Source organism: Salvelinus fontinalis, chromosome 10 (genome assembly GCF_029448725.1).
Source record: "Salvelinus fontinalis isolate EN_2023a chromosome 10, ASM2944872v1, whole genome shotgun sequence".
NCBI classification, from domain to species: domain Eukaryota; kingdom Metazoa; phylum Chordata; class Actinopteri; order Salmoniformes; family Salmonidae; genus Salvelinus; species Salvelinus fontinalis.
In genome coordinates this window covers 43928918-43946065 of record NC_074674.1, presented here as the reverse complement: position 1 = coordinate 43946065, position 17148 = coordinate 43928918, and the positions used below count along the sequence as shown (strand labels likewise).

The 17148-nt window shown below is 41.8% G+C and overlaps 1 protein-coding gene across 1 annotated transcript in view; it reads right to left on the bottom strand.

Annotated features, from left to right (window-relative positions):
- Positions 1 to 1743: 1743 nt before the first annotated feature.
- The window catches only part of ufm1 (ubiquitin-fold modifier 1), a 28705-nt gene continuing 13300 nt past the window's right edge, over positions 1744 to 17148 (bottom strand). The window contains exon 6 of the mRNA XM_055936867.1: positions 1744 to 2405. Coding sequence (XP_055792842.1) covers positions 2296 to 2405 — 110 coding nt within the window. The 3' untranslated portion in view covers positions 1744 to 2295. The remainder of the gene's footprint in view (positions 2406 to 17148) is intronic.

Sequence of the window (17148 nt, the reverse complement as noted above, 5' to 3'; positions counted from 1 at the left end):
TGTGATCTAAAGCCTGAATGAACATACTAGGTGGTTGAGGGAAGTCAACATGGTGGTAAACTTCACTTAGTAAGCTAAAAAACTGACTGATATAGTAAGTAGCCTTGTCCGAGCCAGAACGGCCCATAGGACGCTAATCTGAGGCAGCTTGATGTACAAGTATACCCCCTGGACAGGACGCTAGTCTATCTCCTGTTACTGTAGTGAGAGGCAGCTTGATGTACAGTACACTACCTGGACAGGACGCTAGTCTATCTCCTGTTTCTGTAGTGTGAGGCAGCTTGATGTACAGTACACCCCCTGGACAGGACGCTAGTCTATCTCCTGTTTCTGTAGTGAGGCAGCTTGATGTACAGTACACTACCTGGACAGGACACTAGTCTATCTCCTGTTTCTGTAGTGTGAGGCAGCTTGATGTACAGTACACCCCCTGGACAGGACACTAGTCTATCTCCTGTTTCTGTAGTGTGAGGCAGCTTGATGTACAGGACACTACCTGGACAGGACACTAGTCTATCTCCTGTTTCTGTAGTGTGAGGCAGCTTGATGTACAGTACACTACCTGGACAGGACACTAGTCTATCTCCTGTTTCTGTAGTGTGAGGCAGCTTGATGTACCAGTACACCCCCTGGACAGGACACTAGTCTATCTCCTGTTTCTGTAGTGAGAGGTAGCTTGATGTACAAGTACACTACCTGGACAGGACGCTAGTCTACTGCAGGGCCTATGATACAGTAGCTCTTGCTAACACCTTGGCATTAGTCTGATTAGGAATCTTCATTTTCACCATCAGTCCCTACTGTGTATCAGTTGCAGGCTAATCTCGTCCACGAGCCCCCCCCCCCCCCTCTTCTCTCTCTGGCAGTAATTGAGCCTGAGGATGTTAGGTGCAGGTTGACGTGAGGCACTAGTTCAGTATTTGGTTGATGGGACCCAGTGCATTACATCACTGTGTAGTGTATTTGGATAACGCTTGGTTTGCAAAATTCCGTTAACTTTCACAAAATTCTCTGGTTCTCCAGAAATCCTGTTTGGAGGATTCTGTATTTCCTGCTTATTCCCTCCTGATTCTGTGAAACTTCAAACCGGTAATCTTCCAAACAGAGGAATTTTTGAGACCTTAGTTGATTTTCATGAATGTTTCCCCCCCCCCCCCCCCCCCGTTTGAGTCATTTTAGCTGATGCTCTTATCCAGAGCTAGTTAGAGCAGCAATTAGGGTTAAGTGCCTTTCCTCTGGGATTCGAACCAGAGACCGGTCAGTTACTGGCCTAATGATATTTTAACCGTTAGGCTCTGCTATACTACATGCCAGTGTTGCCTACTGTACTTATTAAATGGACATGCAGCAGTACTGTCGGAATCAGACAGATGGCAGCAGAGCTCCATGTTCAGTTCATCACAATACAGTTTATTCTTTAACAAATATATATATATATATATTTTATATTGAACCTTTATTTAACCTGGCAAGTCAATTCTGAGGGTACAGACAGAAAAACCCAAGTCCAGCGAATATTGAAAAACCATCAATGGGTTTTCCTTAACGCCCCAAACCAGACTCGAAATAATGGCATTACAAAATGATCTCGGCTAGAATGGGAAATGTAATATATTAAAAGCTACCTACATTAATATATTCCAGAAAGATCTGCATTGTAAGTTACGGATGCCTGCTTGAACAGTATTTGTCTCTAGAAAAGGATGCTAGACAAGACAACCTCAGATGTAAAACACAGACAGCTTCTTTGAACAAGCATCATTTATTAAACAATGCTCTCGGAAGGCATGCTGAATAAGCTAAATCATTTGAATGTGTAGTGCGAACCAACATTTATGCAGTCCTCTTCAAAAAGCAAGCACATACATACCTAAATATGCCTGCAGATGTTGGACAAAAAAAGGAGGCAGATATATTAGCCATTTACCATTACAACTAAAATAGGTATACAAAACTACAACTGTTCACAAACTCAAAGCACATTGTCTGCTAAGCTTCCGCCGAGTCCTTCTCTTGAAGCCGCCAGAGTGTGTGTGTGTGTGTGTGTGTAATCAATTACTTCAGTGTGAGGATGTCTATGGGCAGCCTGGGGTGACGCTGCATTTGGATAGTGCAGACAGTATAGACAAAATTAAGCTTGCTGCTGCAGTGTGTCTCTTTATGTAGGTGTGTGTGTGTGTAGTAATTTCAGGTCTAGAAAATATATACACAAACACACTGACACTCACACACACACACACACTGAGTGTTCCGCAGGTCAGAAGTTAAACATGATTCAGCCGGTGTGTGTCTGAGTCATTGGGTCTTCGAGGAGGAGGAAGATGGGTCTGTTCCTACTCCCCTTCCTCCCACTCTGTCTCTGGGAATGATGCGCAGCTCTGAACCGTGCTTCAGGAACACGTTCCCTGGAAAACAACAACATTAGAAATCGTCAATAACGTCAGAGAATAGCAGAAAACAAAACGTTCTCGATAAAGAGTTTCCCCCCTGCACCTGAAAACAGTTGATACTTGATACTGCAGTATTTATCTTGTCAAGAGTCTTTCCTAGGCATTTCTCTAGCGCCCAAAAAAACTCACCAGTCACCAGTCCACAGACAGGAGATAAATAAGACCAACTGATAGATTGAGCTACTAAACACAGCAAATGTTGTAAAATGTATCAAGTAGTAACATCCCGAAACCTCCCAGAGACTAGTGTTCAAGTACTGACAGATAGGTTAACCTATACTACTAACAACTAGCTAAGAGGAAATCATTCCCCCTGAGCAGATGGTGATTAGAGCACTTGGTGATTACAGGGCAAGGTGGTTACAGGGCACGGTGGTTACAGCAGATGGTGTTTACAGGGCACGGTGGTTACAGGGCACGGTGGTTACAGGGCACGGTGGTTACAGGGCACGGTGGTTACAGGGCACGGTGGTTACAGCAGATGGTGTTTACAGGGCACGGTGGTTACAGGGCACGGTGATTACAGCAGATGGTGTTTACAGGGCACGGTGGTTACAGGGCACGGTGGTTACAGGGCACAGTGGTTACAGGGCACAGTGGTTACAGGGCACAGTGGTTACAGGGCACAGTGGTTACAGGGCACGGTGGTTACAGGGCACGGTGGTTACAGGGCACGGTGGTTACAGGGCACGGTGGTTACAGGGCACGGTGGTTACAGGGCACGGTGGTTACAGGGCACGGTGGTTACAGCAGATGGTGGTTACAGGGCACGGTGGTTACAGGGCACGGTGGTTACAGGGCACGGTGGTTACAGGGCACGGTGGTTACAGCAGATGGTGTTTACAGGGCACGGTGGTTACAGGGCACGGTGGTTACAGGGCACGGTGGTTACAGGGCACGGTGGTTACAGGGCACGCTGGTTACAGGGCACGGTGGTTACAGGGCACGGTGGTTACAGGGCACAGTGGTTACAGGGCACAGTGGTTACAGCAGATGGTGATTACAGGGCACGGTGGTTACAGGGCACGGTGGTTACAGGGCACGGTGGTTACAGGGCACGGTGGTTACAGGGCACGGTGGTTACAGGGCACGGTGGTTACAGGGCACGGTGGTTACAGGGCACGGTGGTTACAGGGCTTGAAGGACAGAGTAAAGTAGCCAAGAGTACGTACTCTACTGTATGGAAAGCATTTGTATAGTATGACATGTATTCAACTGCCTGTTTTCTCACGTCTTCATGGACAAGTAGTGCAAGGTGAAGAAAGCCAGGCGTGGGTGCTGTAGGCTACTGTAAGTGCAGTTTACTATCTATAATACATGGGTTTTATATAGCCTAGCACTTTTTATGGACCCAAAGGTGAGTTTAGTTCAAATGACTGCCTGCTCACAGCTACATTATTAAAACACATATCAAACAAACAAACAAAAAAACAGCCTTCACAAAGGAATGGAGAAGAAAAGCTATTTATAGAGCCATTCCTGAAAAGTAACACATTCGAAGAAACATCTTTAATACACACCACTCCATCTACCTGGAGGTCAATGCTAGCAAGCTGAATAGCCTATGGTATTCTAAATCAAATCAAATTCATTCATAAAGCCCTTTTTTTTTCTTCTTTTTTTTTTTTTTTAAATCGGCCGATGTCAAAGTGATGTACAGAAACCCAGCCTAAAACCCCCCAAACAGCAAACAATGCAGCTGTAGATACACGGTGGCTAGGAAAAACTCCCGAGAAAAGGCAGGAAGCTAGGAAGAAACCTAGAGAGGAACCAGGCTGATGATGTTCAAACGTTCATAGATGACCAGCAGGGTAAAATAATAATAATAATAATAATGATAATAATAATCACAGTGGTTGTAGAGGGTGCAACAGGTCAGCACCTCAGGAGTAAATGTCAGTTGGCTTTTCATAGCCGAGCAGCATTGTCTCTGCATTGTTGAGCAGAGTTGCAAAGAAAAATAAATAAAAATAAAATATTAAGATGGGCAAAACCACAGACACTGGACAGAGGAACTCTGCCTAGAAGGCCAGCATCCCGGAGTCACCTCTTCACTGTTGACGTTGAGACTGGTGTTTTGCGGGTACTATTTAATGAAGCTGCCTTTTGAGGACTTGTGAGGCGTCCGTTTCTCAAACTAGACACTCTAATGCACTTGTCCTCTTGCTCAGTTGTGCACCGGGGCCTCCCAATCCTCTTTCTATTCTGGTTCGAGACAGTTTGCTCTGTTCTGTGAAGGGAGTAGTACACAGCGTTGTACGAGATCTTCAGTTTCTTGGCAATTTCTCACATGGAATAGCCTTTATTTCTCAGAAGACGAATAGACTGACAAGTTTCAAAAGAAAGGTCTTTGTTTCTGGCCATTATGAGCCTGTAATCGAACCCACAAAGGCTGATGCTCCAGATACTCAACTAGACTAAAGAAGGCCAGTTGTATTGCTTCTTTAATCAGTACTACAGTTTTCAGCTGTGCTAATATAATTGCAAAAGGTTTTTCTAATGATCAATTAGCCTTTTAAAATGAAAAACTTGGATTAGCTAACACAACTGATGTGATGGTTGCTGATAATGGGCCTCTGTATGGGCCTCTGTATCTACGCCTATGTAGATATTCCTTAAAAATAAAATAAAAACCAGGCATTTCCAGCTACAATAGTCATTTACAATGTCTACACTGTATTTCTGATCAATTTGATGGTATTTTAATGGACAAAAAATTTGCCCCACTGTATATATATACAGTGGGGCAAAAATGTATTTAGTCAGCCACCAATTGTGCAAGTTCTCCCACTTAAAAAGATGAGGCCTGTAATTTTCATCATAGGTACACTATGACAGACAAAATTAGAAAAAAATAATCCAGAAAATCACATTGTAGGGTTTTTTATGAATTTATTTGCAAATTATGGTGGGAAATAAGTATTTGGTAAATAACAAAGGTTTATCTCAATACTTTGTTATATACCCTTTGTTGGCAATGACAGAGGTCAAACGTTTTCTGTAAGTCTTCACAAGGTTTTCACACACTGTTGCTGGTATTTTGGCCCATTCCTCCATGCAGATCTCCTCTAGAGCAGTGATGTTTTGGGGCTGTTGCTGGGCAACACGGACTTTCAACTCCCTCCAAAGATTTTCTATGGGGTTGAGATCTGGAGACTGGCTAGGCCACTCCAGGACCATGAAATGCTTCTTACGAAGCCACTCCTTCGTTGCCCGGGCGGTGTGTTTGGGATCATTGTCATGCTGAAAGACCCAGCCACGTTTCATCTTCAATGCCCTTGCTGATGGAAGGAGGTTTTCACTCAAAATCTCACGATACATGGCCCCATTCATTCTTTCCTTTACACGGATCAGTCGTCCTGGTCCCTTTGCAGAAAAACAGCCCCAAAGCATGATGTTTCCACCCCCATGCTTCACAGTAGGTATGGTGTTCTTTGGATGCAACTCAGCATTCTTTGTCCTCCAAACACGATGAGTTGAGTTTTTACCAAAAAGTTCTATTTTGGTTTCATCTGACCATATGACATTCTCCCAATCTTCTTCTGGATCATCCAAATGCTCTCTAGCAAACTTCAGACGGGCCTGGACATGTACTGGCTTAAGCAGGGGGACACGTCTGGCACTGCAGGATTTGAGTCCCTGGCGGCGTAGTGTGTTACTGATGGTAGGCTTTGTTACTTTGGTCCCAGCTCTCTGCAGGTCATTCACTAGGTCCCCCCGTGTGGTTCTGGGAATTTTGCTCACCGTTCTTGTGATCATTTTGACCCCACGGGGTGAGATCTTGCGTGGAGCCCCACATCGAGGGAGATTATCAGTGGTCTTGTATGTCTTCCATTTCCTAATAATTGCTCCCACAGTTGATTTCTTCAAACCAAGCTGCTTACCTACTGCAGATTCAGTCTTCCCAGCCTGGTGCAGGTCTACAATTTTGTTTCTGGTGTCCTGCCAGAGTGCTGCTGGGTTGTTGCCCTCCTACGGCCTCCTCCACGTCTCCTGATGTACTGGCCTGTCTCCTGGTAGCGCCTCCATGCTCTGGACACTACGCTGACAGACACAGCAAACCTTCTTGCCACAGCTCGCATTGATGTGCCATTCTGGATGAGCTGCACTACCTGAGCCACTTGTGTGGGTTGTAGACTCTGTCTCATGCTACCACTAGAGTGAGAGCGCCGCCAGCATTCAAAAGTGACCAAAACATCAGCCAGGAAGCATAGGAACTGAGAAGTGGTCTGTGGTCACCACCTGCAGAATCACTCCTTTTTGGGGCGTGTCTTGCTAATTGCCTATAATTTCCACCTTTTGTCTATTCCATTTGCACAACTGCATGTGAAATTTATTGTCAATCAGTGTTGCTTCCTAAGTGGACAGTTTGATTTCACAGAAGTGTGATTGACTTGGAGTTACATTGTGTTGTTTAAGTGTTCCCTTTATTTTTTGGAGCAGTGTATATATATATATATATATATATATATATATATATATATAATTATTTTTTAAATAGTTGATTTCAATTTGACATATTTTCCAAATTTGCTGTTTCACGAAAGTTCTGAACGTATATCCATTTTACAGACAGTATACTTTACATTCGTTATCTTGTTTTAAATACCTCCCTCCAGCTATATTCAACCCCTCCCGTCTCTGAACATCATCCAGTTTAGATTTCTATTTGAAAATATTTTTCAATTGTGCTGTGATGTTTCACAAAAGTTTATATTCTCAGTTTCTAAAGACTCATATACACATTTAGCTAAGAGTATCAATTGATTGACTATGACTTTTCAAATCACCCAGCAGTGCCATTTGCAGAGTTACCTCCAGATAAAATGTTGCAATTCTTCAGCAATTCCTGAATCTGCGATCAAAACCAAGACACATCTGGACAGTACCAAAACACATAATCTAATGATTCTGCAAAATCTGCAGAGCTGGGATGTTTGTATCCCTCATATACATAACATTATATTGGTAGCAAGAATTTTGTATAATAATATAAATTGAAAAAAGTAGTCGTTTTGTGCCATGGAATTGGTACATTGAAAATCTCTTTCCAACTATTTTGCGATCTATTAGACACGGCTGTCCATTTTTTTGGTCCTTAAATGAAACTTGTATACTTTTTTTTGGTCTTTAATGCAGGGCCGACACACAAGTTCCGTACTTTCTCCCCCTTCCACTTGCCTCTTCCAAACTACACGACAATGTAAAAGTTGTATTGTTTTGTGGTCCAATACGTAACATAGTACACTTCATATAATTTGGTTGAAATCCAGAAAGGTTAGAACAATTATCTCGATCCTCTATGAGGCTGTGGAGGGATCCACATTGTGGATTTAAAAGAAAACATGAATCATCAGCATACACCTTGATTTTTAAGCCCTTTGAAAATGGTTGGATCTGATTTTTAATAGCTAACATTTCGATGGCCATTATAATACCACCCTGCATACCACTGCTGGCTTGCTTCTGAAGCTAAGCAGGGTTGGTCCTGGTCAGTCCCTGGATGGGAGACCAGATGCTGCTGGAAGTGGTGTTGGAGGGCCAGTAGGAGGCACTCTTTCCTCTGGTCTAAAAAATATCCCAATGCCCCAGGGCAGTGATTGGGGACACTGCCCTGTGTAGGGTGCCGTCTTTCGGATGGGACGTTAAAAATGGGTGTCCTGACTCTCTGAGGTCATTAAAGATCCCATGGCACTTATCGTAAGAGTAGGGGTGTTAACCCCGGTGTCCTGGCTAAATTCCCAATCTGGCCCTCAAACCATCATGGTCACCTAATAATCCCCAGTTTACAATTGGCTCATTCATCCCCCTCCTCTCCCCTGTAACTATTCCCCAGGTCGTTGCTGCAAATGAGAATGTGTTCTCAGTCAACTTACCTGGTAAAATAACGGTAAAATAAAAATAAAATAAAATAAAAATAAACAGATATGCCGATAATGGACGACCTTGTTTTACTCCTCTTGACGGTTTAATACTTTCTGAGATTTAGCCATTATTTAATATTTTACAGGGTTACTTTACATAACTTTAACCTATGTATAAGAGATTCTACAAAATTTAAATATTCCAGACATTTTTATATAAATTCCAGTCGTAACTGTATTAACCCTTGTGTGGTGTTCGGGTCTGTGGGACCCATTTCAAATGTTCACGAAGACTAATTGGCCATGGCTCATTTTCTGTGAAGAACATGTAAAATAACACATTTTAATTGAGAGCACGCTGTGCATCCCCCTACACATTAATATTACATATGTGGTGTTCGGGACCACCGGACCCGGTCAATAAAAGCGTGGAAAAGTGTGTAGGTGAAAATAAGTAAAAATGAAACCAAAATGTTTGCTGTGTGCTTTCACTCGGTCTTCCTCCTCCCTGGGCCTGCTGTTTCAACATAGCACCAAGAACCTGTCTGTCTCCAACTTTTCCTCGCACTCTTTACTCTTTGTAGTGTGTGGAACTACACAATGTCTTGCGGGAACCTGCACAATGTTATTACAATACATTGTGGGAAAATACTGCATTTTTTTACACTGGACCCAAGCCAGGTGCAAATTAGGGGAGGGACAACAAATAAATAGCTTTGCATGTGTGGCTCCTTACCACAATCAATCAGTATGACAAAAATAATCTCCGCTCAGAGGGCCTTAGAAAAAAAAAATGCAGAGAGAGAAGCTAGTGTGGAAGGAGCGTCTTCCACTCTGGAGGATGAAGAATTTTCAGAATATGAGGATCATGTCTCTGTCAATTTGGAGTCTGTCAGTGAGTTGGAAGAAGATAAGATTGACCCTCAGCCAGATCTAGGACCAGCCAGTTAGCAACCAGGCCCAGGACCAGCTAGTTAGCAGCCAGGCCCAGGACCAGCTAGTTAGCAGCCAGGCCCAGGACCAGCTAGTTAGCAGCCAGGCCCAGGACCAGCTAGTTAGCAGCCAGGCCCAGGACCAGCTAGTTAGCAGCCAGGCCCAGGACCAGCTAGTTAGCAGCCAGGCCCAGGACCAGCTAGTTAGCAGCCAGGCCCAGGACCAGCCCCTCAGAAGCAGGCCCAGGACCAGCCTGTCAGCAACCAGCTCATCAGCAGCCTGCAGAAGGAGAAATATGGATGTCAAAAAATTGTGAATTTGAATGGTCTTCTTGCCCAAGGAATGAGCCACCCGGTATGGCTGCCAATGTGATAAGGATGCAACCAGGGCTGACACCAGGGACAAGTGGGTGGACCGCCTTCCCCTGTTTTACAACCCAGGGCCCAACGTTACTGTTGATGAGCAGCTTATGCCATTTAGGGGCCGCTGACCCTTCAGGCAGTACATACCGTCTAAACGCACAAAATACGGAAACAAGATCTTGGCTGTCTGTGATGCAAGTTCCACCATATGATGAAGCAACAAGTGTATACGGGGAAGTCAGATGGAGGAGCCCCTGAGAAGAACCAAAGGATGCGGGTTGTTCTGGACGTGACACAGGGACTCCGTGACCACAACATCACATGCGATAACTTTTTTACTTCGCACAACCTGGGACAGGAGCTCCTCAAGAGGAAGCTGACGATGGTAGAAACAGTAAGAAAAAACAAGCCAGTGCTCCCACCTCAGCTGTTGAATACACGGAACAGGCCTTTCAAGTCCTCTAAGTTTGTGTTCACGGCCGACATGTTCCTAGTGTCCTACGTGCCAAAGAAAGGCACAAATGTGGTACTCGTGAGTACGCTGCTCAGGGATGGGAGAATCTGTGGTAAGGAACATCAAAAAACTGAAATCATAATGGATTACAATGCCACAAAAGGAGGGCTGGACAATTTAGACAAGCTGGTGACTGGCTTCAGCTGCAAAAGAAGAACCCTACGCTGGCCACTTGTGATATTCTTCAACATCTTGGACATCTCGGCGTACAACACGTTTGTCATCTGGATGGCGTTGAACCAGATTGGAACAGAGGGAAGCTCCAGAGGAGACGGCTCTTTCTCCAGGAGCTGGGCAAGACATTGGTAAGACCTCAAATCCAGAGGAGGCAACGTATCCCAAGGACCCCAGCTTCTGCAGCCATCGTGAGGATGATTCAGGAGGAGGATGCTGGTGCCCCATCCACCCCGACCCACAGAACCAACAACTCCAATACAGGAAGTAAGTGTGAGGGATGTTGTTGCATGTGTGTGTGTCTGACTCTCCTACCTTGGCCTGGTGTAACTATATACGTGAGTGAGATGTTAGTAAAATTCCTGAACTAAGTTATTTTCATCACTCTAGATTGCAGCCGGTAACAACAAGAAGAAGCGCAACGGTGTGTGTGAACCCAAGAAATACATTTGCAACACACACAGTAAAACTCTGTCCCTCATGTGGTGTGTAATTTGTGTTCAATGGAGGCTCATTTATCATTTCCATAAAATGCTGTATGTAAAATGTGTTCAGTTCAAAGCAAGAAACATCGAAATGATGAAAACCTTGTTTCATTGATATTTAAACAAGATAAACATGATTTCAATCCATCCATGTCTTGACTATAATTGATTTGTTTACAAAAATCACGGTAAACATTAACCACGTATACTGTCTATATTAACACTGTATGCTGTCTATAATAACCACGTACAGTTGAAGTCGGAAGTTTACATACACCTTAGCCAAATACATTTAAACTCAGTTTCACAATTCCTGACAGTTAATTCTAGTAAAAATTCCCTCAGAGGTCAGCTAGGATCACCACTTTATTTTAAGAATGTGAAATGTCAGATTAATAGTAGAGAGAATTATTTATTTCAGCTTTTATTTCTTTCATCACATTCCCAGTGGGTCAGAAGTTCACATATACTCAATTAGTATTTGGTAGCATTGCCTGTAAATTGTTTAACTTGGGTCAAACGTTTTGGGTAGCCTTCCACAATCTTTCCACAATAGGTTGGGTGAATTTTGGCCCATTCCTCCTGACAGAGCTGGTGTAACCGAGTCAGGTTTGTAGGCCTCCTTGCTCACACACGCTTTTTCAGTTCTGCCCACAAATGTTCTATAGGATTGAGGTCAGGGCTTTGTGATAGCCACTCCAATACCTTGACTTTGTTGTCCTTAAGCCATTTTGCCACAACTTTGGAAGTATGCTTGGGGTCATTGTCCATTTGGAAGACCCATTTGTGACCAAGCTTTTAACTTCCTGACTGATGTCTTGAGATGTTACTTCAATATATCTACATACTTTTCCTTCCTCATGATGCCATCTATTTTGTGAAGTGCACCAGTCCCTCCTGCAGCAAATCACCCCCACAACATGATGCTGCCACCCCCGTGCTTCACAGTTGGGATGGCGTTCTTCGGCTTGCAAGCCTCCCCCTTTTTCCTCCAAACATAACGATGGTCATTATGGCCAAACAGTTCTATTTTTGTTTCATCAGACCAGAGTACATTTCTCCAAAAAGTATGATCTTTGTCCCCATGTGCAGTTGCAAACCGTAGTCTGGCTTTTTTATGGTGATTTTTGAGCAGTGCCTTCTTCCTTGCTGAGCGGCCTTTCAGGTTATGTCGATATAGGACTCGTTTTACTGTGGATATAGATACTTTTGTGGCCATTTCCTCCAGCATCTTAACAAGGTCCTTTGCTGTTGTTCTGGGATTGATTTGCAATTTTCGCACCAAAGTACGTTAATCTCTAGGAGACAATGTGTCTCCTCTTGAGCGGTATAACGGATGCGCGGTCCCATGGTGTTTATACTTGTGTACTATTGTTTGTACAGATGAACGTGGTACCATCCAGGCATTTGGAAATTGCTCCCAAGGATGAACCAGACTGGTGGAAATCTACTCTTTTTTTCTGAGGTCTTGGCTGATTTCTTTTGATTTTCCCATGATGTGAGGCACTGAGTTTGAAGGTAGGCCTTGAAATATATCCACAGGTACACCTTCAATTGACTTAAATGTTGTCAATTAACCTATCAGAAGCTTCTACAGCATGACATCATTTTCTGGAATTTTCCAAGCTGTTTAAAAAGGCACAGTCAACTTAGTGTATGTAAACTTCTGACCCACTGGAATTGTGTTACAGTGAATTGTAAGTGAAATAATCTGTCTGTAAACAATTGTTGGACAAATGACTTGTGTCATGCACAAAGTAGATGTCCTAACCGACTTGCCAAAACTATAGTTTGTTAACAAGAAATTTGTGTAGTGGTTGAAAAACGAGTTTTAATGACTCCAACCTAAGTGTATGTAAACTTCTGACTTCAACTGTACAGTGTCTATATTAACCATGTATACTGTCTATATTAACCATGCTGTCTATATTAACCATGTATACTGTCTATATTAACCATGTACACTGTCTATATTAATCATGTACACTGTCTATATTAACCATGTATACTGTCTATATTAACCATGTATACTGTCTATATTAACCATGTATACTGTCTATATTAACCATGCTGTCTATATTAACCATGTATACTGTCTATATTAACCATGCTGTCTATATTAACCATGTATACTGTCTATATTAACCATGTTGTCTATATTAACCATGCTGTCTATATTAACCGTGTATACTGTCTATATTAACCATGCTGTCTATATTAACCATGCTGTCTATATTAACCATGTATACTGTCTATATTAACCATGTATACTGTCTATATTAACCATGTTGTCTATATTAACCGTGTATACTGTCTATATTAACCGTGTATACTGTCTATATTAACCATGTTGTCTATATTAACCGTGTATACTGTCTATATTAACCGTGTATACTGTCTATATTAACCATGCTGTCTATATTAACCATGTATACTGTCTATATTAACCATGTTGTCTATATTAACCGTGTATACTGTCTATATTAACCGTGTATACTGTCTATATTAACCATGCTGTCTATATTAACCATGCTGTCTATATTAACCATGCTGTCTATATTAACCATGCTGTCTATATTAACCATGTATACTGTCTATATTAACCATGCTGTCTATATTAACCATGTATACTGTCTATATTAACCATGCTGTCTATATTAACCATGTATGCTGTCTATATTACATGTAATTGATCTAAGTCAACATCTAAGTATTACGTATTTTTATGTAAATTGTTATGGCTGTATTGTTTTTAAAAACGTAATAATGTTGGGGGTCCATCAGACCCGTGAACATTGGTTTGAATAACAAAAAACATGAACACAAGGGGTTAAAAGCCTTTTAAAAGTCAGCTATGACTACCAGGCCTGGTTTCCCAGACTTGTCATAGTTTTTAATTGTTTCCAGTACTTGTCTTATTATCTCCAATGTATCGTCCATAGGCAACATTAGATCGTTAAATCGAGATTATTACCAAAGGCCACAATTCGGCAGTCTCATCCAGATCATCAGGGGATTTGTAGGTCTTTATGATACTAATTAGCTGCTAATGTGGCTATTACATGTTTGGGGGGGTAAATACAGGTGAATATATTGATAAAAGTCACCTTGTCCTAGAGAGATGTACACGGTTATCAAAACGTCACGTCAGGGTAAGCCTACACCAAACCAAGCCCTTCTTTTAAGTGTTTCTAAAATCCCATATGAAATAAAATGTATGGTGGAAAAAAGATTCCTCCGTTTGACCGCTAGGTTTTATGGGTATTTTGACTAATACTGTGGTACTCTATAATAACAAAAGCAGAGATTAATGAGATTTGAGATTAGAAAAATATGAGCATAGATAGAGAATAATACAACCAGAAATAGGGTGCATCTAAAATAACACCCTACTCATTATTATGACAACATTGTGTCCAAAATAGCACCCTATTCCCTATATAGTGCACTACTTCTGGTCACTGCTCATAGGGCTCTGATCAAAAGTAGTGCACTATATAGGGAATAGTGTGTCGTCATTTGGGATGCAGACGTATCTGGTTTAAGACTCCTAAGGAAGTCTCAAACCAGCCAGTGTGGTTAGTGTAAGACTAGACTTCAAAATAACCTGTTAGTATGCCTCCTTGGAGCATCACATCAATATCCATGAAGAAATATAATAAGCCACATTTACATACAAGCTTACGTTGGGTCTATTCTGTTATTATCTGATCCCTCTTTAGTCACTATCGTTCCGTGCCAAACAACATGCATTAGTCCCTATATAGTGCACAGTTTTTGACCAGAGAGCCCTATTGGCCCAGATCAAAACCAGTACACGACAGGGAACCATTTGTGATGCAGATTGCAAATGGGACTCTCATTCCTACAGGCAACGGTACCCACCACAGTCCAATATTTACATAATGACCTGGTATCAACAGATGAAAATGAACCACAGTCCAATATTTACATAATGACCTGGTGTCAACAGATGGAATCAACCACAGTCCTCTTAAAATAATGACCTGGTATCTACAGAAGGTATCAACCACAGTCCGAACTATTTGCATTGACCCCCCCACCACCAGATTTGTTTTTACGCTACTGCTACTCGCGGTTTATTATCTACGCATAGTCACTTCACCCCTACCTACATGTACATATTACCCAGACTAACCTGTATCCCTCAACTAAATGTATTTTCTTAAAATTGCATTGTTGGTTAAGGGCTTGTAAGTAAGTAAGCCTTTCACGGTAAGGTCGACACCTGCTGTATTCGCCGCATGTAAAATAATAACATTTGATATTGACATAAAGCCTTGGTACCAAGATAAGGTATCTACCCACGGTAGTTGTTGATTATCTGGGTATGTGAATTAGTATGATACAGTGGCTTCAGAAAGTATTCACACCCATTGACTTTATCCAAATGTTGTTGTGTTATTTAGATTGTTTAATCACTGGTCTACACACAATACCCCATTATGTCAAAGTAGAATTATGTTTTTTAGACATTGAGAAAAAAATTTTTTCCTGAAATGTATTGAGAAAAGTATTCAACCCCTTTTTATGGCAAGCCTAAATAAGTTTCAGGAGAATAATAGTGTTTAACATGATTTTTTGAATGACTACCTCATCTCTGTACCCCACACATACAGATTATTGTAAGGTCCCTCAGTCGAGCAGTGCATTTCAAAGACAGATTCAACCACAAAGACCAGGGAGGTTTCCCAATGCCTCGCAAAGAAGGGCACCTATTGGTAGATGGGTAAAAATAAAATAAAAAACATTGAACACGGTGAAGTTATTTATTACACTTTGGATGGTGTATCAATACACCCAGTCACTACAAAGATACAGGCGTCCTTCCTAACTCAGTTGCCAGAGAGAAAGGAAACCGCTCAGGGATTTCAACATGAGGCCAATGGTGACTTTAAAACAGTTATAGTTTAATGGCTGTGATAGGAGAAAGCTGGATGGATCAACAACATTGTAGTTACTCCACAATACTAACCTAAATTACAGAATGAAAAGAAGGAAGTCTGTACAGAATACAAATATTCCAAAACATGCTTCCTGTTTGCAGTAAAGCACTAAAGTAAAACTGCAAAAAATGTGAAGATATGTAAAAAAATGTAGTCTATTTCAGAAGAACATAATAACGTACTCTGAGTTGTCCTTATGTTAGGTCCTGATCTGGCTATGCCAAGTGGCTGTGGACTACACTAGTTCATTTAGCAGACAGGATTTGCTTAGAATTCCGATGGCATTATTTTGTATTATTTTATAGTATGAATAATACAATTGAACAAAGCTGAACAAAATAGAAAGGATATTTCCTCCAAACGATTTCCAAGGAAACACAACTATTCTGTGTTGAGCGGTTAACAAAAAAAAAAAAAAAAACAGGTCCTCCTATATGCTTAATTTAGAGTTATGAATATTTAGTCGTTATACAAATGCTCTAATGATGATTTGAAAAAAGTCTCATGAAAGGCATGAGCTCCGCTCTGTTTCTTGTGCAGGCTGCACACACGTCATCAGTCTCTCATTCACTATTTGACAAGCACTTAATTATATTCTCACCAGGCCTCACATTTCCTGGTGGAAAACCCCCTTGTGTGGCCATAATGCCCCCTAAATAAAGCCTTTTGAGGCCAAAGTAGTCGTTGTACCCTTTGGCTGAATATAATATTCATAATTCCCTTCTACCGGCTGCCGCGCTCTGAAGCACCTCTCACTCACATGGCTCTCTCAGATATCTTAATAGCCAATGCCCGTCACGTGATCGGGTCCTTCTCACAAGCATCTCCGCTAAGTAGTAGGCTAAAAGTGAAGACAGACACATCGCGTCCCTGTTATGGAATTCAGAGGCTCATATTGAAGAAGTTAGAAGAACTGTCCACATTTACTTTTCTTCATCCAACAAGATGTGTAGGCCTAACGAAATGCAAAAGCACTAGCCAATGTCAATCTACTATCCCCCCCTAGTACAAAATCAATAAATATTCAAAACATAGTCTGGGACAGTTGTGGGATGCGATAGAGCACAAATGAATCCAACTATTCGAATCCAAAAAAAAAACGTTTAAAAGCAATATGGCTGATGCAACAGATCAGAACGCTTAGCTTCAAATGTTGATAAACCACTTTTTCCAAATAAACACAGCAATGGGCACACGGCAGATTTATGTTTCAAAATGCAATCAATTAGCGAGAAAATACTATTCCAAAAAGTGACCACAAATGCGATTATACATGTAACACTTTCTTATAAAAGTGTATTTTGATGAAAGCATCTTCCCCAAACTTGAAACTCACGTGCCGCCAGTTAGGCTCTACACCGATTGTAAAGTGGATTAATGTACTTCAATTTTAAGAAGT